Source organism: Paramisgurnus dabryanus, chromosome 1 (genome assembly GCF_030506205.2).
Source record: "Paramisgurnus dabryanus chromosome 1, PD_genome_1.1, whole genome shotgun sequence".
NCBI classification, from domain to species: Eukaryota; Metazoa; Chordata; class Actinopteri; order Cypriniformes; family Cobitidae; genus Paramisgurnus; species Paramisgurnus dabryanus.
The window spans coordinates 23199638-23227393 of NC_133337.1; the positions used below are offsets into that span (position 1 = coordinate 23199638).

A 27756-nucleotide genomic window follows, 5' to 3' on the forward strand; every position below is an offset into this window, starting at 1 on the left:
AAGAGTAGGTTTTTGTCACCACCGTCAGGTTTTCTGTCTTTTCTGTCAGGTTTTATGTATTTTAGGAAGTTATGATTTGATATTTGTTCATCACAGTGCTCAGGATTGTTACTTTTTGCACCAAATATTTACATAAAGTTTAAGCAAGAAGCCATTGACTTGAGTGGTATACATTTTGGAATAATGAGGCCAATGTCACCACCGTCAGATTATTGTCACCACCGTCTTACAATATGTTTCTTCAGTGCTGTTGAGTTATTAAATTAATAGTCTCTATTAATACAAAAATATTTTTATTAAATAAAAAAATCATTACTTTTTCTATTTAGGCTTAAAGTAAATGTATGAATAATAACTGGATAATTTTATGAAAAAAAAATACGAACAGGGGAAGTTGCACCAGTAAATTGCTGAACAGCCACGACCTTGGTCTATAATGATAGACCTTCAGATTCTGTAATTTAACTAACTTTTTTTTCAAAATTTGTTTCATCCAAATTCCCAAGAATCACTGATTAACAGACCAGTGTACATTTAATACCAATGATGAGGTTTACTCTGTATGAATTCATTTATTGTGATTATTAAAATTGCGAACAAGCAGAATAGAATCACCATATGATGTTTTCAATGTGTTTGTTTTTCAGAAATGTCTCAAACTTTATATTTCAGCGTTCTTCTCATCGGTGAGTTTGTGTTTGTGGTTTTATGTTTGTTTTATAATCTCATGAGATTTGACTCAAACTCTTTCTTTCATAGCTCTCTGTTCATTATCTGAATGCATTCAGCGCCGCTATCATCATATAAACTTAGAGATGACCTGGACTAAGGCTCAGAAATACTGCAGAGAGAAATACACAGATCTGGCCACAGTCAACAACATGAACGACATCTTTCAACTGATGAAGAGTGTGGATAACAGTAAGATTTCATTTGTCTGGATTGGACTGAAGAGATCAGATGTTTATAAATGGAAGTGGTCTCTGGGTGATCCTGTGAAATATACAAACTGGTCTAATGGAGACTCAAATGGTCCAGATGATTGTGTTTATATGAGAGATGGATCATGGCATCATCAGCACTGTAATATGAACAAGAGATTCATCTGCTACAATGGTGAGTGAAGCTTCATAAAATAACATCAAACCTTCATTTCATTTTACATCATCAGTATTCTCTTAACTTCACCGCATGTGTAAATGTTAATCTTCTGTGTGTGTGAAGCAAACCCACCGCAGTAACTGAAGAGTTTAATAAGTAAAGAGTTTCTGTAGATTGACATCTAGGGCCCTATCTTGCACCCAGCACAATTGACTTTGTCAGTGACGCATGTATCATTCGTATTTTGCCCCGGCGCACAGCGGGTTTTTCCCTCCACAAACGCACGTCGGCAAACTAGGGAATGAACTTGCGCTCCCTGAGCGGTTCAGCGCAAAAATAGAGGCGTGTTCCGGCGCAAACCATCCCTGATGCTATTTTCCAGTTTCAAAAAACAATTGCGCCACTGACCAGAAAAAAAAAGGTTAAAGTCAGTGGCGGGTTGCGCGTGGTTCATTATGCTATTTTAAGGGCGCATGCTTGACCATGATGTATAGCGTGCACAATGCGCATACACTTTGCTTATCTAATCTACACAGATGCAACAGTTATTTTTGCAAATCATAAATTGTTACACTAAAAAATATTAATACACGAGATAAGGGAAATCATTGTGGTGAGCATTGTGGTGATAGTTTTTATTTATTGTGTGGCTGCCTTAAAAAATTCTCATGCAAATAACGATTAAAATATTTTCATAAGTTTATAATATTAAGTTTGTTGTGTGGCTATATTACGTTTATCTTATGTAAATAATAATTAAAATGTTTTCACAAGAAACCTTAATGTATATGAACTTGATTTGTAAGAGTACTTTGGGGTTGGACCTTGCTTGCGTTTCTTGGGTCCGATTTCAAAGCCCCCAAACCCTTTCAGCGGTGAGGGTGGACGCAGCGATGTCCTCTGCTGGCGTCTGTGTAGAGGCAGATCCACCTCCCGTTACACGGCGTGCCCGATTTATGCTGGCAAGCTTGGGATTCCCCCGTACAAGAACGTCGGTCTCCTCGGCTGTGAACCGCCCAGGTGAAAAAGAAATATATTTAAATAGTATTTTTTGGGACATACTTAATATATTTAAAAGCTACTATACTAAATGCATATTAAATTTATTATATTGAAACCACTTCAAATATATTAAATGCATTTCAAGATATATTTAAAGTCAATTTTAATCTATTTGCATTATATTTAATATATTGAAATTGTGTTAAATTGGAACAACTTCAAATATATTTAGTGCAATTTAAGTGTACTTCTTTAAAATTCATTTGAAATGCACTTCGTATACACTTAAAAATACAGTTAGAATACATTTAAAGCTTAATTTAACTGTGCTTTAAAGGAGCATTTCACCCGTAGAAACATTAATCTTTATTGAAAGTGCGTCATATTTGTAGTCGAAATGTAAAATACATTTAGAATTTGGTGCCTATTTGACCGAGAAAAGGGGTGTTTGTAGTCTCACTCCCTCAACAAAGGCATTGCACTTCCTTCTTTCAATGATGCAAAATGATGAAATCTGTATTTCTCCCGTCTCAGCGACAACTGAGAAAATTATGCATGACCATTCAAAAACATGACTGGGGTTCTATCTATACAAAGCTTTATGCAAATGGGTGAAGTGTCCCTTTAAGATCACTTTAATAGTACTTCAGCATATTAGAAATATACTAGCATTACATTAATAGAAATGTATTAGCATTACACTACTATTTTATTATAAAGCTGTTTTTAATATTTAAAATGTTATATTAAAATCATTAAATATTAAGACACATACACAGATTTTGAATACAGAACAATTTAATATACTTCATATTGTGCTGTGTACATTACAAAAATACCTAAAGTAAATTAATCAAGCACAGAGACATACATAATCTCTTGACCAAAGAGAAACATATAAAACAAATATCAGAGAAATGCAATTACAGAGCTACTTCTATCAAATTGTACAACATTAACATTAAATAATGTTTAATGTAATTCTCTGCATAAAAAGTTAATGAAAAAAAAAATGTGCAATTTAAAGACGGAGTGCACAATGTTTGAAAAACGCTTTGGAAAAGGAAATTGGGCCGACTACCAAAACACACTTGTAGCCAACCAGCAGTAAGGGGCGTGTCTACTAACCGACATCCTTGCCGGGGTTGCGTATGTGTGTGGTGGTGGCTCTATCAAAAGAAGGTCCAGATTCTATTGGGATAGAGGCATGTTTGTTTAGGTAATTTCAAATGTTAACATTGGCTTTCAAAAATAGTGCACTCCGCCTTTAACCAACTTAAGATAAACCTATAAAAAGCTGAACTAAAACACAAAACAGTTTAGATGTCACATGTTTAAGTGGAGGGTGACTTCTTCTTGCAATTCAGACACCGTAGTAATTGAAGACTGCTTCATCACACGTAGGGGTGGGCGATAAACCGGTAGACAAAATTAACCGGTAGAAATTTGTCAACCGGTAGAGATTTTGGACTATCGTTTCTATCGAGGTTACGTGCCCACGTCACGCTCCTGTGCGTGTGGTCGCGAAAACGTAACGTTTGTACACGTATTTAAGCACTGCAGTTTTAAAACAAGTTATTTTAAGCCATTGAAACACAGACAACAGATCTGTATGCGTGCGTTCTTTCTGTGTGTCAGGAGCGGACAAGTCGCGCAACCGCTGCTCTTTCTGTCTGTGAGGAGCGCGCAAGTCACGCGACCTATGCTTATTAAGCTCGTGAGCATTTTTCCCGCTTTATTGGCCTTAAATACACATATGCGTCAAAATTCCCGTCTTTGCAAGCATCATCATAAACACGACCAGTAAGGTCTTAAGAGAAAGTAAACAGCTAAAAGAGAAAGCGCATGTGTAACAGTGTATTGGATCCGGACTTTGGTCTTAAAGGGGAAGTTACCTAATTTTGCTCCTGTCTGTCACTCGTGTTAATCAAACAGCATTGAGAAAAAAATCTCTCACTGCTCCTGATTAAATCACTTTTCTACCTTAAATAAAAATATATATAGGCCTATACATACATGCATAATTATTTATTATCATTCTTATTGACTGTGTATCTTCAGAGAGCTTGAGTTTTGTTTGTTTTTATCTTCTTTCTATGCTTGTATATGTTTTTTGTGAGAATTATGAACATTTCTATGGTATTAAAGATTTAAACCTTATTAAAACATAAAAAACTCTACCGTGATACATATCGTTATCATGATATAAAATTAATCCTATCGTGATAGAAGATTTTGGTCATACAGTATCGCCCACCCCTAATCACACGGTCTGTGAAAAGGAAACAGAATATACCAATTAACCAATAATGAATGAACATTTGGAAATCCATGTTTAAAATAAATTGGCATAGATATGATGTATGGAGTTTTGTTAACTTCTCAGTTTACCTTTTAAAGCTTTGACTGTGTCCTCATCAAGCGTGTCAGTTTTATCTGTCACAGCACTCTACAAGTGGGAATGAAGATAGGATTAGAACAGGCACATGTGCGACCAGCAAATTTGACCTTTTTTTTGTGATATGACACTGAATTTGAAACAGCACATTGTACTTTCTGAATCTATAATTATAGTAATACAGTCTAAATTAGTAGACATGTGAATATTTGGTTAGCATGTTGTTTTACCGTGTTTGCCCCTAAATTTTCTGGTTGCACCCCTAAAATTTTCAGTTGGGGGCCACTGTGCTCCTAGTAAAAAAAGTTAGTCTGGTGCCCTGCCAAATGGTATATGCAAGGATGACTAGGCCAAGTCCCTTACAGCTTTACAATAAAAAAAACGGTTTTTACAAGAATAATTCAAAAGGACAGAAATTAGACACCTGGAATGGATGTGTTGCAAACGTTTTTCTTCACTCCACATTTGCCCCGATTCAAAAATGTCAATAGCAGTTGATCTGAAAAACAACAGGCAGGTAAATGATGATTAATGATTTGTTTTCGTTTTAAGAATTATTTACCCCGAGTACAATATATTTAGACAATATAATATAATCAAACCCAGCCTCGGCAGTTTTACAATCTCTAATAAAAGTATCCCTTCTTACAATGTCATTTTTGTGTCCATATGTAATTAGAAATACATTTAAAAATAAACAAAAAGACAATAAGGTTGTCAAGATTGAACTGATATAAACATTAGCCATTGAACATTACTGGAGTTATAATAACCATATGGTCATATCATGGTATTTTCAGGTAAGACAGCTCAAACATTCATTTTAAACTAACGTTAGCGTTGCAAGAGAAACATTAGAAAAACTTAAATGTGAAATCAATTAGCAACAACAAACTTACCACCAAGAATAAGTCTTTCTATGCGCTATATCTTCATTTGTTCCTGTCTACTTGGGATCTGGTTGGTCATATTTATGTCGCTTTGCTAAAAAAAATGAAATGTTTTAATGATTTCTGAAATGCTTAAGAAATGCCTAACGTTAGTCAGAAAATAAAGATGTTCCAATTACCACACGCAACACAGACATAACGTTACATAAAGAAGCTGGGTTAAATGTAATGTTTTACTTATTTAATAGTTAACTAAATAAAGAAATGTGAAAATCTGTCATCACTTACCCTCGTGTTGTCTCGTTCATCTCCAAACAAAAAGCGAAATACTTTTTCCCTCAACGTCAGATCCACTAAAACTGCTCATATTTTAAATCGAGTTGTTTTATCTTAGTCCTCTGGTGAAATATGATCGCCGATTAATTAAATAAATACGTTTAATGCAGAGTCGCCATCTAATTTAACAGTTTATACGTTTAAAGGTGCTCTAAGCGAATTGAAGCGTTTTAGACCATAAAACACTTTTTTGTTACATACCGGAAACATCTCCTCACTATCTGCTTGCTAGCCTGTCCGCTGATCAAACTGTAAAAAAACGCGATCTCTGTAGACAGCCCAGGCTTCACAAACGTTAATATCAACAAGTGGCCAAACCTAGCATCACAAAAAAAAACAAAGTATTCCAGCCAATAAACGACAAGAAGGATTTGGGGGTGGGGGTTGGGCGCGTTCATGAAAGCACGGAAGGGAGGGGGAGGAGTTAGCTACACTCCGTCTATTTGAAAACAGTTTCAAACGTCAACAATAACTAACGTCTCGCAGATTCGCTTAGAGAGCCTTTAATGCAAGCAACCGCATGCACCTCGTGAACAACTGAACTGAACTGAACAAGTTTCAAATAGCACCGTGACGTGCTACTATGACAACAACCAATCAGGTTTAGTCACGTGTGTCACGTGTGTTGTTTGAAAATAAACACTAGCAAACGTAAGATTTTAAGCAAATCTTTGAATGCAATCGGAATGATATAATGTTGAAATGCTTGAGGAAACCGATGTTAGCTTATTACAATTAATGAATCATTGTCACGGTTTATCGGTGTCATGTCTTGTCTCTGTTCCGATTGTTATCACCTGGACATTCATTGATTAATTACCTGCCTCATCACACCTGTTTGTCATTTAGTCTGTGTGTATATATACCTCTGTCTTCTGTTTGCTCACTGCTGGATCATTGTCATTGCTACCCCGTCTGTTCCCTGTCTTGGATGTTCCTGTGTTCACCATCTTATCCCTCGTGTTTTATTATTAAATGTTATTTATTTTTGAACTTTGCGCTTGCGTCCTGTCTCTCCTTCCATGTCGTGACAATCATGTTTTGAAAAAAGTTTTATCCAAATATACTAAAACTTCACTAGAAGTACATTTGTGATAAGCATATTTCTTAAAAGTGTAATTATGCATATATTTATTACCAGCATACTTTTAGTACACTTAATATAAATACATTAAAAATATTCTTAAGTTTAGCATATTTCTTAAAAATGTAATAAAGCATATATTTATTACCAATGTACTTCTAGTACACTTAATACAAATGCATTAAAAAAATTCTTAAGTTTAGCATATTTCTTAAAAATGTACTTAAGTATATATTTATTACAAGTGTACTTCTAGTATACTTTTAAAAAATACGTTTAAATGCAATTTAACGAAATAACGCAAGAGTTATTTCTCACGCCGGGAAAATAGCAACAGCGCCCAAGACACGCCCACAAACTCACTTGCGCGTTGCGCTTCGCACTTGCGTTTCAGATCGTTAAAATAGGGCCCCTATACTGTAAGTGTATTAAGAGTCAAAGTAAATCATGAAACAATCTTTATTTTCTTAAACAGAGAGCAGTAAAGGATTCATCATTGATGGTTCTTCAGTATCATGGAGAGACGCTCAGATCTTCTGCAGACAGCATCATACTGATCTGACCAGTGTGAGGAATCAGACTGAGAATCAACAGATTCAGAAGATCATGAAGGACACAAACATATCTGAAGTCTGGATTGGTCTGTTCAGTGACTCATGGGAGTGGTCAGATGAGAGTGAATCTGGATTCAGAAACTGGTGGCTTTTTCAACCTAATAATTTAGGTGGTTCTCAATATTGTACAGAGGTCATTGTGACAGCTCAGGCTCAATGGACTGATGTGTCTTGCAGTTACACCCTAACCTTTGTGTGTCATGAAGGTGAGTAATAAAAGTCAATGTGTGTTTGATGACAGAAGTTTCTTTAAATCTGGGACCCTGTACCGGGTCCAGAATTATCTTATTTTGACTTAATATAAAATATTCCTGTAATTTGTAATGGTCTGTCATGGACCCAGTACCACATATGAGATACTGTTTGAAAGCTTAGAGTCTCTACTTTCTGCAGATATGCATCACTTTGACACATCTTTTACTGTAAGAAAGTTATTTACACTTAATTTACACTATCACCCCCCCACAATTTTTTTATATGATTTAATATTCACGTATTTCATATTTTTCAAGTATGACAAACATGGGCAAGCCTTATATCAAATGAAAGCTCTCACTCTCAGGAATAAGGCTACATCGTTATTTTTGTTCTATTATTATCAAATATTCAACAATCGTCGAATGAATAATGAGGTAAAAAAATGGTCTTTTGTAAACATATGGGAAAATTGAGTGTGAGCTGCCTCAGATAGCACAGATAGCCACAAATGATACATCATCTTTTCTTTTAGGTCCTACTCTAAACAATGAGTCCATTCACAGCATTTTCTTTGGTTGTGTGTATGAATAATCCCTCGCTATTTATTATATGTGCAAAACAAAAAATTAATATTTATATGAAAAATTTATTTTCACACCCTTTAGTAAAATGAGAATATATTTTGAATGCGACATGATAAAGCAGGGGTTCTCAAAGTCCGGACTCCGGTCCGGATCCGGACCCGACGGGAACTTGATCCGGACCCGCGTCCACTTCATAGTACAAGTGCATTAATTTCTATATATGATTGATTAAATGTGTGCATTTGTTACTTTACAAATGCATATTAAACTTGTAAACCATTCGTTTAGTTTTCTTTTCTTTTTAGATTTAAGAGTATTCCTGGTCCGAAAATAAAACGAGTTATTAAAAAATTTCCTGTGTCACGCTGTAGCCATCACACCCAGATATTATGCACACCTACTTCATGTACTACGGCTTTTGATCAGTAAGTCCTTATCAATCTGAAATCACTGTTGGTTTGATTCGTTTAAAACATGCATTTGAAAAAGCAACACTCGTCAAACATAATCTTCATACATATTCTTTATTATCATGAAAATACCTGAAAAGGTTTGAAGAACAGCAATATAAATATATCCTTAGGACATTTCCTGGAGCTGCGTGTGTCTAGTTCTTCGTCTGCAGCGCATATTAAGTTTCTGCCCGAGAGCGCCCCCTGGCTTTTGGATGTAGCGGTATTTCACCGTAATTCATTGAGAAGCATAGCAAGCATCATCAGCCAATTTATAGGTGCACCCCCTAATTTTGGTCAGTGTCTCTGCCTACCAACCACACTTTTTTTGCCATGGTTTATGCATCTGATGGAAAACAAACAGTGCCATTTCTCTCATTAGGTTGCTCTGTATCTTGCACCTGGTTACTTTTGGCATATTTCTTGTGTTTATGCTTAAAAAATGTTTTTACTTTAAATGCAAAATACACTAACAAGTGTATTTTGCATTTAAAGTAAAAACATTTTTGTTGTTTTTCCCAAACTATTTGTGTTGATTTGTTATATAAACAAATGATTTACATAAAGTTATTACTATGCTTGACAATTTCTGTAATAACCATTTTTTCCGGACCTATGAAAATGATGAGAATTCAGATTTGGACATTTGAATGTATACTTTGAGAACCCCTGTGATAAAGAGTTCATTCTTTTTTTGGGTGTTTACTGTCTGCTGCTGCTAACAACCAGAACTGTCTGCAGTCTGCTAGAGCACCCAGAACCAGAGTTATACACTATCAAAGACAGTGTTTACAACATAAAAAAAGACAATTTGGTGTTTTATCATATGAAAAACAACATAAATAACAATATTTGTCACAAACAGCAGCTTTTTATGTAACTTCAAAGGGTTTTCTTTAAAATGATATAAAGATATTGCATTTATTCCACTGTATGTGGTTATGGGAGCACTTCAAATGTTTTTAGGCGGAAATTAAATACAAAAAGGGTATTATTCCTCCCATCAGTTGGAGTAAAATAACTTTTGCATAGATTATGATAGAGAAAAAATTCATTTTTCCTCTATAAGCTGGCAATTGCTGGAATCAAACCAAACTGTCTGTAGGTTTCGTTACCACTCAGGGCCAGAGTTATACACTTTTAAATACAGACTTTAGAAAAAAACATCAAAAAGCGCCTATTTATTTTGTGTTTATTGGAGGACTGACAACACATACAACCATGTTGAGCACTTTCAACAGTGTTTTATGTAATTTCAAAGGGTTTCCTGTAAAATGATACCAAACTTTTGTATGTGCACCTCTGCATGTGGGTATGGGAAGCTTTTGAAATTGGGTAGGCCAAATCCAGGCGAAAATCCCCAAAATAGCCTCAGAGTGTAAGAAGTTAAAATGATCTCAGTTCATCACACGCTGTAAAACATTTCTTTATTTAAATAATTGTACTGTGATTTCCAGTTATGATAAAAGAGTCTTTCAGTAATTTTACAGTATAATACTCTGAATATATTAGTAAATACATGTATACAGTATTTTATTGTTTTCTGCTTTATCTGTATTAGTAATGTAACTAGTAGATGGTATAAAGTATTTGTTGACTTTGCTTGACTCAGTCAAGTCTTGTTGTTTTGATTTAATTTAATATATAAAGTTTTAAAGTTTATTATATTACTCAGCAGTGCTCAACATCTAAAACAATTTATGGAGGATGATGTGGTCACATAGTTTGTGAGGTGGTTAGGTGTTTGTCATGTAGTTAACATTACACGATAACTACAAGAATTGTTAATAAAATACTCCTGCTTCATGTACTGCAATAGGTTAACCGAGACAAGATTCAGATTAAGATGAGTTATGCACTGCTGCACTTGTGTTGATGTGATTGATTTCATTGTTTTTCTCATTTCTAAGTCGCATTGGATAAAAGCATCTGCTAAACACCTAAATGTAATTTCTTTAACAAACTAGATTTATTTAATTATATCTGAGCTATCCAAAACAAACACACCGGGTTATCTATACTGGACATGCCGGCCATAAGTGTGATCACACCTGTACGAAAAACACATCAACATTCAGTAACATTCATAACATTCAGTCAGTGCATGTAGTGTGATTTGATCAAACAGTGTCTTTAAACATCATCATATTAATCTGTCCTGTATTCATTTACAAATGAACTCTAGTAGTTAACTGGTGATGGAGATTAATTTAAAGTGAAGAACTGGACAGGAGCAGTGAATATCAGATGTGTCTTCAGATGTGTAATCTAACTCCAAAGCTTACTACACCTAACTAACTCATGACTTTAGATGTAACCGCAGGTGTTCCGTTAATAAAGGTTAACAGTAAACATCACTACACCTAACTAACTCATTACTCATCTCTGACTCTAGATCTGAAGACACTAGTTACCTGTGAACATTACACTGCACTTCTCAGCTGTGGTGAGTTCATTTAATTTTCATGTTTCAGTGGTTTAAGACCTTTCAACATAATGATAAAATAAATATCCACTGATGTAATTTAAATTAATATGAATAATAAATCTCTAGTTAATGTTATTTTATCAACAGATGAGGGAAACATTAAAGTGATTTCAGCCAATTATGGGCGTACAGACAACACAACCTGCTCCAATGGAATAACAGCTGAGCTCTCAAATGTTCACTGCAGTCTGAACTCAACCCTAAGTGTGCTGACCAATCAGTAAGAAGAGTTCACATCATTACACTTATAGAGATATTCAAATCATCATTATTTTATATTCATCTGATGTTCATCTTTGTATTCATTGTTTGTTTTTCTCACAGATGTGATGGAAAGCTGAACTGTTCTATTGATGTGGGGAAACCAGTTTTCATTGTTGACCCCTGTGGAGGAACTTACAAATACCTGAATGTGTCTTATAAATGTATCATACCACCATCATCATCATCATCATCACCATCATCATCACCACCACCATCATCACCATCACTACCATCATCATCATCACCACCATCATCATCACCATCATTATCATCATCACCCAGTAAGTATACACCAAATTTATCTTACATCATAGATTGAATTAATACTTTTAAATCATTTCTGTAGAAATCATAGACATGTTTAAGTTCAGATGGTGCTGCACAGATCAATCAGTGTTTGACATAAATCTGTTGCTAATGTGAATGAAAAGCAGTACTCTTGAGTCACTACTATGATATTTTTCATGTCATACAGCAACTGATCTGCAATGCAGCATGAGGTATTAGATGTATTATAAATCTTTATGAGGTATTAGATGTTACATTTATCCATTTGGCAGATGCTTTGATCCAAAGTGACTTACATGCATTACAACACAACACATACCTGTACATTTATCACTGTGTGTTGTTTTCCCTTTAAGCTATTTTGTTTTTAAAAGATGTTTAACAGTCGTCTAAGCCCAGCCCTGACATCTAGGCTAAATTTTGGCTGCCAGTGAAAATCTAATAGACGTCAAATAGCACAAGACTAGACTAGTCATCATCAAATAGACATCTAACAGACAAAATAATGACTTAAGGATTGTTTTTACTTCAATAGGTTCTCATAAATGGCATTTAAACACATTAAATATAAAGCTTTTATTTAGAATAAACAACCTAGACAACTTTAGGTAATATAAAATATGATAATAAAACATGGGATATAAAACACTGGAGACTTTAATGATGATGAAGATGATGATGATAAACACAGGTAACATGAACAAGATCTGACCAAGACCCTGTTTACACGTACATGTTTTTATTTTTTGAAAAACGGAGACATTATGTAAATAAACCACACAGTACTAAAGAGACAGCTCACACAATGGGTCTAAGTTAAAATGTTATTTTTCATTCTGGACAGCAAGGTCAGTGACTGTAATATCAAGGGTATTTTACAGTATTAAACATGTATTTATAATGATTTCATAAGGCTCTAGAAACATTTAAAAAAGAACACAAAGAATGGCTCAGCTACCGCAGTGGCAACCCTTGCATCATCACAACAGGGTGTTCAACGCATCACAGTTTCTGTTTAATTAACTTTGTGCAATGTTCAATGATCAGAGCTCTTGGATGTAAACTTTCGTGGTCTTACCGCAATAATGTCACATTGTGTGGACGATTAAAATACACTTGGCGAATAAAGCAATGAAAACAATAATTTTCTCTTTACCCGGTGTGTCTGTTTATGTGTCTCTCCACCCATTAAAAGGAGGCAAAAACACAGTTTGGAACTGCAGGTAAGCACTGGCTCTTACATTGGGACACTTAATAATTTATTTTTGCGTGACGTGACTATTAAAACATGTTGTGAGATATCACAGCAGAAACATCTCTCTGACTTATAAAAACTGGTTGCAATATAAAACACACTATTCAGTTTTATGTACTGACAATAACAAAGTCCAGTAATAAAGCGAGTGCTCATATCGTGTTAAGATGAAATGGAAAATCAACAGTATATAAATATAGTTTTATTAACTTTTACCTTGTGCCAAAACAATAACAACACAAAAGATACGAAATATGAATAAAATAATTAAGTAATAGATTCATGACACCAACTTCTGCTGGTTTGATCAACCCAAAACAAATAAAATCCTATTTTTGACCATCAAACACAGATACATCAAAGCCAGGGATGTAGCCCAGATCAGGCAGTGGTCAGCTGGTGCGTCTGGGTCTCATGTCCGAATCTTTCTAAGCAAATGTTCAAATAGCTGCTATCTTAACTAATTGACTGCAGATTTGAATATTATACATATATATATATATTCTCACTTGAACTAATCTTAAAACTACCAAGATACGTGTAATGTACAGTAGGGGCTGCTTACACAAAACTAGAGAGAGAGAGCGAGATGAATCCAAATGCAAAGAGGTTTATTATACAATCCCAAAAGGGCAGGCAAACATATTCAAAAGGGTAATCCAAAGACGTAATCCAAAACAAGAAATTGGTCATAACATGAAACAAGGCAACATGAAACAATAGAAAATACAAGAAAACGCTTAGTAAGACAGGTTACAGCTGCTTAGTAAGACAGGTTACAGCTGATAATACTTAGCAATGTGATGATGTGATTGAACCGGCTTTATACTGTAAAGCCTACATAGCATAAACAAACAAACTCCTCAGTCCCATAATCATCTTTTTCATAGTTATTTATTCACAATCCAACCATAATAAAATAACACATAAATAGGCTTCTTTGGTAGCAAGTGCATGTGGGTATATTACAATGGGCAAACACTTTTAAGTACCTCACAAGTGGATTTAGAAACACATTGGGTTTATATATTATATCTAAAGCATCAAAACAGTGACATAGGCCAGCTCCTAAAACACAGCCAGAAATCACCATTAATCTTACACCCAACATTTAACAATAAAAACACATCATCCATAAATACATGCATTACCCAAATATCAAATACACTACAATACATTTAAATACATGCATTACTTAAATACCGAATACACTACAATACATTTAAATACATCAAAGCACAAAAACATTTACAAAACATCGTAACAATGCACTATAGCTACACATCACATACCTGGCAGCAGCTACAACAAATGTCTCATCGCACAGGTACAACCCTTCATCATTGCCTGCATGACATATCCAAATATACGCAATTACACCACATGTCATGCATTTAAAAAACATTACCTTACATATTAAAATTCACTCTACCTTAAATAAGGAAGAACACAGCCACCAAACGGCGTTGTCTACTCGGCGTTGTTTACTCGCGTGCACACCGCCATTACAACTCCATTCATAAAAACACTCCATGCTTACTACCGTAATCCCCCTATATAATTGGATTACCGTAAATGCATATGGGAGTACCCCTATTTACCGTAAATGCATTACAGCGGTCACGACCATTACATTCACCCCCCCACCAATCGATCATCGTCCCGATGATCCTTTTATTCATTTTTTTTAACCACACATAAAAAACACTCTTTAATAACCCTTTATAATTTAAGTGCCATTAATCACCCCGTGCTCCCAACATCCCCATCATTAGACACTACTGACCTAGGTAAATGAAATGGATTAGAATGCCTTCCTGCTGTTTGCCTACTAGACCGCCGCAACTGCATTTCAGGTATTTGAACCACATCAAAATGTTGAGGCTCTTCTACATCCTCCGAGTCCGAATTGGATTCACTGCATAATCCAAGTTTCAATTGACTCCCCTCCCCCAATGGTGGTTCAGGTGGAACCCTCCTAACAACCCATGCTTCATCTGAATCACTATCAGAGACTGCACCACTGCAGCTTTCCATATCCTGGTCACTTGACCCCACTACCGCTGGGCCACAAGGTCTTAATTCTGTTCTATGCACATTTTTAGGTGGGCCAGACCCATCCACCGGAACAACTGTATACACAGCTTTACTATCATCTGGCCGAGCTATCACCTTAAAAGGGCTAGGCATCCACACATCCTGAATCTTGTGTCTTCCTGCAAAACTATGGTTCCTACGATAAACCAACTGACCCACCTGTAAAGAACTCTGCAACGAAGGTGGACCAACCAGTCTTCTCCTTACTTCAGCAGCATGCTCCATTTGTTCCCTTGCTTTTTGATAAGCCTCCTTAATTCGCTCCTGATGCCCCACAACCCACTCATCAACTGTCTCACCAAAATCTGTCTGGGTTACCCCAAACAAAATATCCACTGGTAACTTTGGCGGCTGCCCAAAAACCAAAAAATATGGACTATAGCCAGTGCTCGCATGCTCAGTTGTATTGTAAGCAAAAACTACTTCCGGTAGATATTCTACCCATCTCCTTTTCTTTAATGGTGAAAGAGTTCGCAACAAATTATGCAGAGTACGGTTGAACCTCTCGCACTGGCCATTGCCTTGCGGATGGTAAGGAGTAGTTCGACTCTGCTTAATCCCATACATCTTACATAAGTTCCGAACAACCTCTGCCTCGAAACACCTCCCCTGATCTGAATGAATTCGTTGGGGAACTCCATACTTATGGATCCACTCCCGCACCAACGATTTTGTTACAGTTACGGCTTTCTGATCACGGGTAGGTACTGCAACCACAAATTTTGAAAACACATCAGTGAAAATCAAAACATTCTCCTTACCATCACTAGAAGGTTCCAAAACTGTAAAATCCATAGCTACCACTTCAAATGGTCTTCTAGCTAATAAATTACCTGTTTCAGTTACCAGTTTTGGCACAGGAGCTTTTGCCACAATACATCTCTCACACTGCCTACAATAAGCCTCAATGTCTTGAAACATGCCTGGCCAATAGCATCTGGCTCTAACCAACTTAAAGGTGCGTTCCACACCCTGATGTCCGTGTTCATCATGTAGCCCTCGAAGAACTTCCTCCCTCAAATTCTGCGGTAAGAGCACCTGTTTAATTTGGCCCTGTCTTGTATCCACAAATCGACGATACAACACTCCATTCTCCTCTACCAATCTCTCCCACTGCCGAAGAAGTTCCAAGGTCTTACCATCTTCCTTCCCCCTTGCAAATCTGTCTGGTTTAACTTGCTGACTCCAATACACACAAAACCTTGCAATAATAGGATCAGCCTGCTGTTGAGCTGCCCAAACCTCTGGTGAAAACACTGGGAAACTCCATGTTGTTGTCTGCTCATTAACCATCACTATATGCTCCTTTTCCTCAATTTGATTAGAAATACTTTGCCCAATAGCAGAAACTACCGGGGTCTGACGTGACAATGCATCGGCAGCCGTATTCTGGCGCCCTGGCCTGTACTGAACTTCAAAATCAAATCTAGCCAAATCTGAGACCCATCTTTGCTCAATAGCCCCAAATTTGGCAGTCTGCAGATGACTCAGCGGGTTATTATCTGTAACTACAATAAATTTGTGACCTATCAAATAGTCACGAAACTTATCGGTAATTGCCCACTTCAGTGCCAAAAGCTCTAATTTCATGGCACTATAATTCTCCATATTTCGCTCAGATGGTCTCAACCCACGACTTGCGTATGCAATTGGTCTCCTTCCACCTTTCCCCTCTTGGGACAAAATTGCTCCCAAGCCACGATGACTAGCATCGATCTCCAAATAAAATGGCCTTGTAAAATCTGCATATCCAAGCACAGGAGCAGTCACTAATTTTTCTTTTAATGACTGAAAAGCAGTCTCACACTCGGAACTCCAACGTTCAGAAAGGGGCACTCTTATTGTCCTTGCTTTACCTGCCTTAGGTGTCATTAATGCTGCAAGGCCATGCAGGGGGGCTGCCAACTGCGAAAAATGCTTAACAAATCGCCTATAATACCCAGCAAAACCTAAAAAAGATCTAAGCTCTGCTACTGTACTTGGTCGTGGCCACTGGGCCACTACCCGAGTCTTTTCAGGGTCTGTTGCAACCCCCTCAGCAGATATTACATGTCCCAGGTATGACACCTGGCGCTGGAAAAGCGAGCATTTACTCCATTTTACTTTTAAACCACACTCACGGAAACGTGTAAGTACTAACCCCAGACGACTTAGGTGTTGTTCAAAAGATGATGAGAACACAACCACATCATCTAAATATAAGAGCAAAGACTGAAAATGTTGGTCCCCTAAAATTCTCTCCATAAGTCGCTGAAATGTTCCCGGCGCATTACAAAGTCCAAATGGCATACGGTTAAATTGGTATAAACCAAACGGAGTACAAAAAGCAGTCTTTTGTCTGTCTTTCTCTGCCACTTCCACCTGATTATAACCACTAGCGAGGTCCAAGGTTGAAAACCACTGGGCCCCGCTAAGGGCATCCAGCGACTCTTCTATCCTAGGAAGTGGATAAGCATCTTTTCTCGTTTTCAGGTTCAGCTGCCTATAGTCAACACACATGCGCATATTGCCATCTTTTTTCTTAACAATAACCAAAGGTGATGAATAAGGACTACAGCTCTCACTAATAACCCCCTGCTCTAAAAGTTGTCTAATATGAGCCTTTACCTCTTCATACTGGCTAGGGGGAAGACGACGATATCGCTGACGAATCGGCACATCATCAGTAACTGGGATCTCATGCTGTATAAGTGACGTGCACCCTAGATCATCATCATTGAAAGCAAACACATCGGCATACTCATTTAGTAATGCTTTAACCTGAGCTATCTGATGACTTTCTAACAAAGAACATTCAAAGGGAAAATCATGTGAAAAAATGGGCCCAGCCTCTTGACTCAAAACCAAGGCTTCCTCTGAACCTAATGAGACTTGAACCTCCCCAGGGCCTATATTCTGAAAAGAAACAGATTTTAAACCCCCTGCTACTACCTCAGCTGCATGCAGTCGGGCCAGTCGTGTATGAGGGGCCAAGCTGATATCTAACGCACTAGCATTTATGATCGGAACAGCTAGTTGGCCACCCTGGACCTTTACCAACCCAGGGGACACCATAAGTGCCCCAGGTAAAGCCCCTTCATCCACCTCTAGGCCTTCTACCAACGCATTGTAATCTGAATTATAAGTATTCTGAAAACCTGTAGCAGGGACCAAACACATAGAACCTGCGGGTATTAGTATAGGTAAGGGTGCCATCACTTTTGCAAAACCTTGACACACTTGAGGACATTGTTCTGGTGGCATTAAATTAAGAGGACCTGACAAAATTTCACTGCAATCCTTTATTATGTTCATGCCCACTAATCCTGGCACATTTTTCCTTTTCAATTTTGTTACAGGATCTGTTGGATCTTTCACCACCAAAACACCACATTTTGGCAAAATCTTCCCCATAATCTTAACATCAAGTTCTAGATACCCCAAATATGGTATAGAAAGGCCATTTGCTGCCTTTAAAGTGAGCCACCCACACTCTTGTAGAACATCCTTCCCTTTACACTCAAAATGTTCCTTAAAAAAACTCTCTGTTATAAGGGTCACCATAGAGCCTGTATCTATCATGGATGGAACACATACTCCCCCCATAAACACATCCATAACTGGGGTAGGCCCTGTAAGAGCATTAAATACCTTTTCACATGAAATGATAGGATCAACTGAGCCCAAATATTCCCCTCCCGTAGTCTGGCTCTTAACTACAGAAGGAATTAGTTTCCCTGTTGCACATTCACTGGAGCCACTGCCCCCCTAGGTACCTCAGAAGATGCGGCCTGGCGACCATTATCACTAATAATGTTTGTATCTGAACAAAATCTGGCTATATGCCCTATTCCTTGACATCTAAAGCAAATAGGTCTTCCATTTGCATCATACCTGGGTTCCTGTCTTAACCTACGTCCCCGTCTCCCCTCAAGATTTTGCAATCGGGATACCTGTTGTACAAGCCCCTCTAATTTCTCCTCCTGTTTCCTCATGGCATCCCTAAGCTCAAGAAGAAGAGGATCAGGGTTAACAGGGGTACTTGTTGTAGTTGCAATGCCAGCACATTCAACCATTGCACTTTCTGGGGCTAAGCTACAGGAAACTCTATCAGGTACATTATCTTCTTCCCAAAACAGCATAGCTTCTCTCCGCAAAACAGAAAACTTAATATTTGGATCTTGTCTAATCAATCGTTTTAATTCTCTACGGAGTGAAGAGTCCCTTACGTTTTCTGCAAACTGATTTCTTATTGTCTGTTCCCCACATAATTCCACTCCTCCATTACAACGATTTATATCCCCTGCCAAAGAGAGCAATGAATGAGAAAATTCCCGCAACCCCTCACCTGCCTTTTGTTTTCGATCAAAAAAACGCTTTTGAGATGCAGTCAATGAATAAGGATGGCCATAAGCCTCCTTTAAAGCTTCTAGAATCAATGCAGGGCTCCTACGTATTTCTGCTGAACTATATCGTATCTCTTGTTTTGCTCCCCCCTCCAAATGATCATACAGAAATGCTGCCTGCTCTCTTTCCTTGTATTGTCTATAGGTCATAAAATTTTGCACTTCATCAACCCAGTCATAATAAGAAACAGTACCTGGATCACCAGAAAACAGTAACATCTTTTTGTCTTTGGGCATATAAATCACTTCAACAGATGTTGTAATTTTACTTGAGGCAGCAGCGGAGGCAGTGGAGGCAGCAGAATCAGGCATATCTGCATCTGAAGGGGAATGTGAAGTCTCCAAAGGATCTGATGTTGCTGCTTGCTGTAACTGAGCAGTCAATGCTTCGTTCCGTTGTCGAAGTTCATCCATTGCAGCTTTTTCCTTAGCCAGCCTGTCCCGCAATGCTACAAGTTCTTGCTCCATTGTATTAATGTCAGTCACGCTATAACAGCTTCTATGTCCCCCGCCGTTCTACTGAAATTCCAGTTCTTCAGCCCACGTCACTGTTTTGAATGCTTAACCAACCCTACCACATCACTCGCTACCAATCAGAAAAAAAAGGAAAAAAAAAAATCCTGTTCGTCGACGCCAAAACTGTAAAGCCTACATAGCATAAACAAACAAACTCCTCAGTCCCATAATCATCTTTTTCATAGTTATTTATTCACAATCCAACCATAATAAAATAACACATAAATAGGCTTCTTTGGTAGCAAGTGCATGTGGGTATATTACAATGGGCAAACACTTTTAAGTACCTCACAAGTGGATTTAGAAACACATTGGGTTTATATATTATATCTAAAGCATCAAAACAGTGACATAGGCCAGCTCCTAAAACACAGCCAGAAATCACCATTAATCTTACACCCAACATTTAACAATAAAAACACATCATCCATAAATACATGCATTACCCAAATATCAAATACACTACAATACATTTAAATACATGCATTACTTAAATACCGAATACACTACAATACATTTAAATACATCAAAGCACAAAAACATTTACAAAACATCGTAACAATGCACTATAGCTACACATCACATACCTGGCAGCAGCTACAACAAATGTCTCATCGCACAGGTACAACCCTTCATCATTGCCTGCATGACATATCCAAATATACGCAATTACACCACATGTCATGCATTTAAAAAACATTACCTTACATATTAAAATTCACTCTACCTTAAATAAGGAAGAACACAGCCACCAAACGGCGTTGTCTACTCGGCGTTGTTTACTCGCGTGCACACCGCCATTACAACTCCATTCATAAAAACACTCCATGCTTACTACCGTAATCCCCCTATATAATTGGATTACCGTAAATGCATATGGGAGTACCCCTATTTACCGTAAATGCATTACAGCGGTCACGACCATTACAATACTGACAAACAGGAGGTGAAGGGTGAAGTGAAACATGACATAGTTTCAAAATAAAAGACTGGAAACATGACTTCAACATAAAAGACCTAAACAATAAACTACACAGAACACAAGACAAAACCATTACAATACGGTAATATTAAGAAACGGCTAACTGCACTCGATTGTCATGCGCATCTCGTCAGTAAAGCCGGTTCCTTGATTAGTAATAAATCGCCATACTTTATACTTTATTGTCCCCAATGGGGAAATTCTTTTCACAACACTGCACTTGTTTGACACACATAACATAAAAATCACAATACACACATGTCAAAAAACCTTCAAGATGACACTCAGTGATGTCTATTGTTAAGGTCCTTAATGACTGAGGGAATCAGGCTTCTTCCAAAGCGGGCCCTCCTGCACCTCAGAGCCCCTGTACCTGCGCCCTGAGGGCAGTGGGGCTAGATACTCATTAAGTAGATGTGTGGAATCCCGTTCTATTGAAATGGCAATGCGTCCAATAGCTGTGTTATTGAGTTCTGTAAGGTTAGGTGTTGGAAGACCTATAACTTTTGCAGCAATATTGGACACCTTTGTGAGCAACACAATAAAATTGACTGCATAATGCTTTGGTAAAGTAACAGTAATAATCGAGGGGCAACATTGAGTCCTTTGAGTTTGCGGATGACCGACAGTCTTTGATTACTTCTTTTCTGAATGTCCATAATGTGCTGAGCAAAGGTGAGTGTGTTATCCAATGTTACTCCCAGATATTTGAAACGATCCACTATTTCAATCGTTTAATTTTGGATAACAAGAGGTTGTTGAGGTGACTGACTATCAGCTCTTTTGTCTTGCTAACATTAAGATTTAGGTGGGTGAACTGAGTGAAGTGCATAACAGTGGTGTGATAATCCATCAACTGCTTTCAAATGGAGCAGCATTTACTACACAGAGCTAACAAGCGGGGAAATATCACATTTATAATCTCGGATGAATCGCTTCATTACTAATCAAGGAACCAACTTTACTGACGAGATGCGCATGACAATCGAGTGCGATTTATCGTGCAGCCCTAATATATTTCAAAATATACAAAAAAGGGCCAGCGCATATACTGGTGAAAATTTAACATTTTGTAAAGATAAATACAAGGTATTGTAAGGCAAATGTAAGACTGAAACCAAAAAGCTGAATCCAGTGGGAACCATTTTTTTTAAAAACAAGTCCTGTTGAATCAACATCTGAAATCTTTCTCTCTCAAAGAGTTCACATCTACCTCTGAGACAACCATCCCACGGTGCAGAGACAGAAGAGTCACACTTCACCAAGATCGCGCACATCCAATTAGCACTTGGCATTAGTTTAAGTACAATTAGATGCGTGGAGGCTAATTATGGATTTCCGTTTAGAGTAACATGTAAATGTTATTTGACCGCTCTAAATAGGGTGAGTCTCAACCTCTGATTAATTTACATTTAGTCATTTAGCAGACGCTTTTGTCCAAAGCGACTTACAGGTGAGGTAAACAATAGAAGCAATTATAGCAACACAAGAACAGCAATACATAATCAAGTCCAAATCAAGTTTTATCAAGTCCAATACAGTATACATAGACATTTTCTTAATAGAAATGTACAGATAAAGAGAAAGGGAAATAAAGAAAGATAGTAAGTCCTTTTTTAGGAAGTGAGGTAATGATGGAAAAGATGGGTTTTTAGCCGAGTCTTAAAGACAGCTACAGAGTCAGCAGATCATGTCACGACCAGCAGATCATTCCACAGTTCTGGAACAGTTCCTGAGAAGGTACGCGTTAGTGTTTTCTTCCCTTTTTGAGATGGTACCAGAAGCCGTCGCTCGGTGGCAGAGCGCAGTGATCGAGAGGGTACATAAGGCTCTATAAGTAAGTGAAGGTAAAGGGGTGCTGACCCAGTGGTGGTTTTAAAGGCCAGGAGCAGAGCCTTAAATTTGATGCGAGCTGTTATAGGAAGCCAGTGTAACTTCACAAAGAGAGGAGTGATGTGCGCCCTCTTTGGCTCATTGAAGACTTCAGAATACTCTGAAGATCATTTTGTTTATATGTGCCTGTCAGGATCCTGCCAGATCCTTGTTTATATTTAGATCTAGTCAGCATGGCTCTGACAGTACAATGTTTTATGTGGGAGATGCATGGTTTTAGTATTGGTTTATTCTGACCACGCATTTCCAGGGTCTCGTCACTTTTTCCCCGATCCCTTACTCTTGATTTTTTTCAGGTGTGTTATTAATTTCTCCCTATTTAAAGTCCCTGTGTTTGGTGTCTTGTATGGGTCTGTTTTGTGCTGTTACTTGTGATTATTGGTCGTGTGTTTATTTAGTCAAGTTCAAGTTTATTGTTGTTTGTTTATCTGTGAAGTGTAGTATTAGGTGTTTTTTAAGCCCTATGTATATCCTGTTTTGTTTTGCCACCTCGTGGGTTTTGATTTTCACCTTTTTGTTATAATAAATTCCTGTTTATTTATCTTCATCTACGCCAAAAATCCTAACAGTGCCCTGTCAAGAGCACAAAGATTTTATGTCCGCTTGTTTTTTGAAACGCGTCTCTCTGTATGTGCACTACTGAGTGCCCTTAAACCTGTGTGCACACACAGACGGAGGGGGAATTCCAAACTGCGCACATAAACAGTCGCCCCACATACGTTGTTTTTCATTGCAAAATGTATGTTAATGTACTACAGTATAAGACACAGTAGCCCAACTCTCTCTAAAGTTTACACATCAAGAGTTCTGATCTGTCAGAACACTACACATTTGTGCAACTGTGATTGTACTGTAGCCTATGTCAGCATTGCATTCTCATCCCATCTCACCAACATTTTAATACTCACACATCCAAACGTAGTCAGAGAAGTGGCTCATCTTTTTTCCCCTGCATAAATGTTGCAAAACAGCAGTCGCATCCTCTTAAAGCTCCACTGTGTAAGATCTACTCCCATCTAGTGGTGAAATTCTATATGACAACCAACTGAATATTACTTTCTAGCCCCCCCCCCCAATTCGGAACGCATTTTAACTCGTACGGTGGCCTGGTCATGCCAAGGTTAACATGGCTTCCAGTAGCTACAAAGCAAAAGCAATGAAAAAAATGAACAATTTGCAATGTCCTTTGCCTGTGATCCATCAAAGCACACAGATTTATGTTTAACATGAAAAAAGTCTGATTGTCATGATATGTCCGCTTAAAATCACATACATCCATAAACGTAGCTTAGACACTCCTTTTTCATCAACGCGAGGAAAAATATCCCAGGGGCTGTTACACTTGGTATTAAGATGTGTTTTCGTTGATCAGATCACAAGTGGACGAGAGAGACACATCACGTTTACACTTGGTGTTTAAATCCGTCTCTTTTTGTCCATTTTCGACCGCTTCTCACCAGATTACTGAGGGGATGGTCTGTGGACGAGTCCCTCTCATGTCATTTAATTATGAGCGGGAGTAATGACGGGTTTAAATGGACACAAACTAATATTATGTCAGAGTCCAATGCTTATGTTTTAAGTAAACATGTTACATGTCCGTGTATATGTAAGAGCTTTCTCTGATATTGGTGAAATAAGATCGCTCAACTTTCACACGCTTGTAAAATGAAACGAAAGACGCGCAGATCACCGGGTTTTTTTTATCAATGAAAGGCTAAAATAGGGCTGTCACCGTGTGTTTGTGCTAGAGGTCAGAAAAGATGAAAAACATTTATCTCAGTACCTCAGATTACATAAATGGGCGGAAAGACGGCGTGTGGCTGTTCGAACACATTAAACCACATGCATGTTTACACTAACAAGTGTTATGCATAACCATGCTATAGTTAGCCAAGGAACTATAAAACTTCAAGTTTACAACATAGACTGTATCGATGTAAACGAATATGCTGAATTACCTGTGGAGAAGATAGAAAGTGCAACTTCAGTGTCCCTTGAGCCCCATCTTGGAAAACTAACTCCAATAGTGACTTTGGTCTTGTTGTTTTTCCTGTCACATTGTCGTCGTTTTAAATCCCCTTTTCGCTTCCTTGGCGACGTGTTTTAATGTCCTCGAAAATAGGTCTTCAACAGGCTTTAAATCTGCCTCAAATCAAAGATCGCGGGATCATCAAGGTGTGCAGCTGTTGCAGCCGAAGGATTCAGGTATGGAGCTAGAAGAGTCTCAATAAAGATAAATGCACACACTACATTCACATATGCACACACAGGATTCATAAATACACACGCAGAATACACAAATGCACACAAAATTCACAAATGCACACACAAAATTTAAGAAGCACAGAAGATTCAGAAATGCACACAAAATTCAGAAATGCACGCAAAATTCATAAATACACAACCAATTCAGAAATGCAAACAACATTTACAAATGCACTCAAGATTCACAAATGCACAGGACAAGATTCAGAAATGTATTTCTGATGCACACACAAATATATCTTGATTTACAAACTGTTTTTGGTCTGTGAACTTTACTGCATTTGTGTGTGAATTTTGAGACTCCCCTGACTTGGCTCGACACACAAATGCCTTTTTTTAAACAGGGAATGATCTGCAACCAATCAGATATCTCCCTTGTTTTAGCCAATCACAAGAACGCACCCTACGTGGGGGATTGTTTACTTATAAGCCAATCACATGACCTTTAAGCTGGTTTGCCAACCGCCAATAAAACCGAAGAAGAAGAAGTTTACACAGCGTGATATGCACGTGGTGCGGGCGCGAGCTAACGTTAGCGCGGTGGAGTTCTGTCTGTCAGTTGGTTGGCATTTGTGTGTCGAGCCAAGTCAGGGGAGTTTGTAAATCAAGATATATTTGTGTGTGCATCAGAAATAAATTTCTGAATCTTGTCCTGTGCATTTGTAAATGTTGTTTGCATTTCTGAATTGGTTGTGTATTTATGAATTTTGTGTGCATTTCTGAATTTTGTGTACATTTGTGAATCTTCTGTGCTTCTTAAATTTTGTGTGTGCATTTGTGAATTTTGTGCGCATTTGTGTATCCTGTGTGTGTATTTATGAATCCTGTGTGTGCATATGTGAATGTAGTGTGTGCATTTATCTTTATTGAGACTCTTCTAGCTCCATATTCAGGTCGCATATGTGGGCTGCATACGTCATCAAACCTGGTTTATTTAAATTAACTGAGCATTACATTCACAAGTCATAATCATATTACATAAATGTACAATTAACTAAGAATAATTGTCATCTTTATAATTGTTAATATTCTGAATTAATGTCTTGATGACGTATACCGCCTACACATGCAACCTCGGGAGGCTTCAGCTAGCAGCCAGCGTGAGTGTAGTCTATAAGCGCGAAAGGCGGAGCTTGAATTTCAGGAATGTCCCTCGTCGGCGAATGTATTTCACAGATGGAGGCACAACATGGATTCAGCCAGTCGAGCGACTTGACCGTATGTATTTTAAATAGCAGATTCTACACTTACGAGAATACTTTGATTAGTGGGTGGGAAATAATTACACATGAATGAGCACATACTTTTGAAAGAAAACATGGGTTTTTGCTAAGAATTAACTCAAAAAAGTACACAGTGGAGCTTTAAGGTAGTAATCAGAGCGAATGCGAGTCGAGACCCACCTGAAGGCTCTGAAGTATAAATCTGAATAAATGAGCATACTGGCCTCCCTTTTATACTCGCAAGTCTGGGCATGCAATAGTCAAGGTATGCAAATTTAATTGGCCAATGTTCATTGATCATTTATTGGCCATTTTCAGATAGTATCACAGTGATTGGTCTCCCAAGGTTGAACCCCTAGTGTCACATCATCAACACAACGTCAAGTGAGTTACACAATGGGAACTGGTTTGTAATAAGTGAATATGTTAATGGTGTTTGTGGAGTCGTTTAATCTTCCTATGGTGAGATCTTAACTGTTTCCCAGACTTGCAGTAAATGCTTGTTTAAGCGGTCTTAATTGAAAGTATCTAACATATCTTAAATTTGGTTTGGGTCACTTGCCAATCTCGTCATCCTAGTGTCTCCTTTCCCTACATCTCCACAGTTCTTGATGTCAATGTGTGTTTGATGACAGAAGTTTCTTTATTATTAAAATGATCTCAGTTCAGTGTTTGTTTTGATCTGATGTGTAGTTTGTGTTTGTTGTGTGTTCAGATAATCTGAAATTGATGCAGATGAATCTGAGCTGGTCTGAAGCTCTAAAATACTGCAGAGAGAATCATGTGGATCTGGTTTCAGTTGATTCAGAGAAGATTCAGTTCATGGTGACTAAAGTGATTCATCAGTCCTCTACTGACGCTGTGTGGATGGGGTTACGTCACTCCTGTGCTGTTGGTCTTTGGTTCTGGGTGAATGGAGAGATGGTCTGCAATCAGAATTGGGCTCCAGGGAACGGGACATCAGATGCGAATTGTGACACTGTAAAATCTGGAGCAGTTCAGTCTGGAGGAGATCATCTCTGGATCAGCCTTCCTGAATCTCAACGACTCAACTTCATCTGCATCAGAAAATAATCAAATCACTTATGTCTATAACTTCCTTTTTGTTCTTTGTTAATTATTGATTTTCAGTTATGTTATGATTTATTCTTTAGCAAAGGGGCAATGGAAAAGTTGATGAGAATAAATACAACTTGCATTGTGTCATCTCAAACTAATCTCTCATATCATTCTAAGGATATTTTCATTAATGATTTTCTATAGTAATAAACAGTAGGCCTATGTCTTATTTTAGTTTTTTTAATCTTGTTTCATATGTGTTTTTTTTTATTGTATTTATTAAAAATAAATGTTTCTTCAGTTTATTTGGCATAAAAAGTAGCATTAAAACTCCATTACACTTCGTTGAGCATAACACAATAAAATTGCAATCACTTAT

At 37.6% G+C, this 27756-nt stretch overlaps 1 protein-coding gene and 1 long non-coding RNA gene across 2 annotated transcripts; one reads left to right on the top strand and one right to left on the bottom strand.

Moving 5' to 3' along the window:
• The first annotated feature begins 815 nt into the window (after positions 1 to 815).
• Positions 816 to 27756, top strand: LOC135752519 (uncharacterized). Its single transcript, XM_073815679.1, has 6 exons — positions 816 to 1116; positions 7287 to 7631; positions 11055 to 11105; positions 11235 to 11367; positions 11472 to 11692; positions 27034 to 27756. The coding sequence occupies exons 1-6, from the start codon at positions 816 to 818 to the stop codon at positions 27390 to 27392; spliced, it is 1410 nt and encodes a 469-aa protein (XP_073671780.1). The 3' UTR covers positions 27393 to 27756.
• On the bottom strand, positions 4516 to 5864 carry LOC135779366 (uncharacterized). The gene is made up of 4 exons (XR_010544778.2): positions 5680 to 5864; positions 5401 to 5480; positions 4926 to 5000; positions 4516 to 4552 (listed from the first exon to the last, which is right to left on the bottom strand). It is a non-coding gene; the product is annotated as an uncharacterized lncRNA (long non-coding RNA).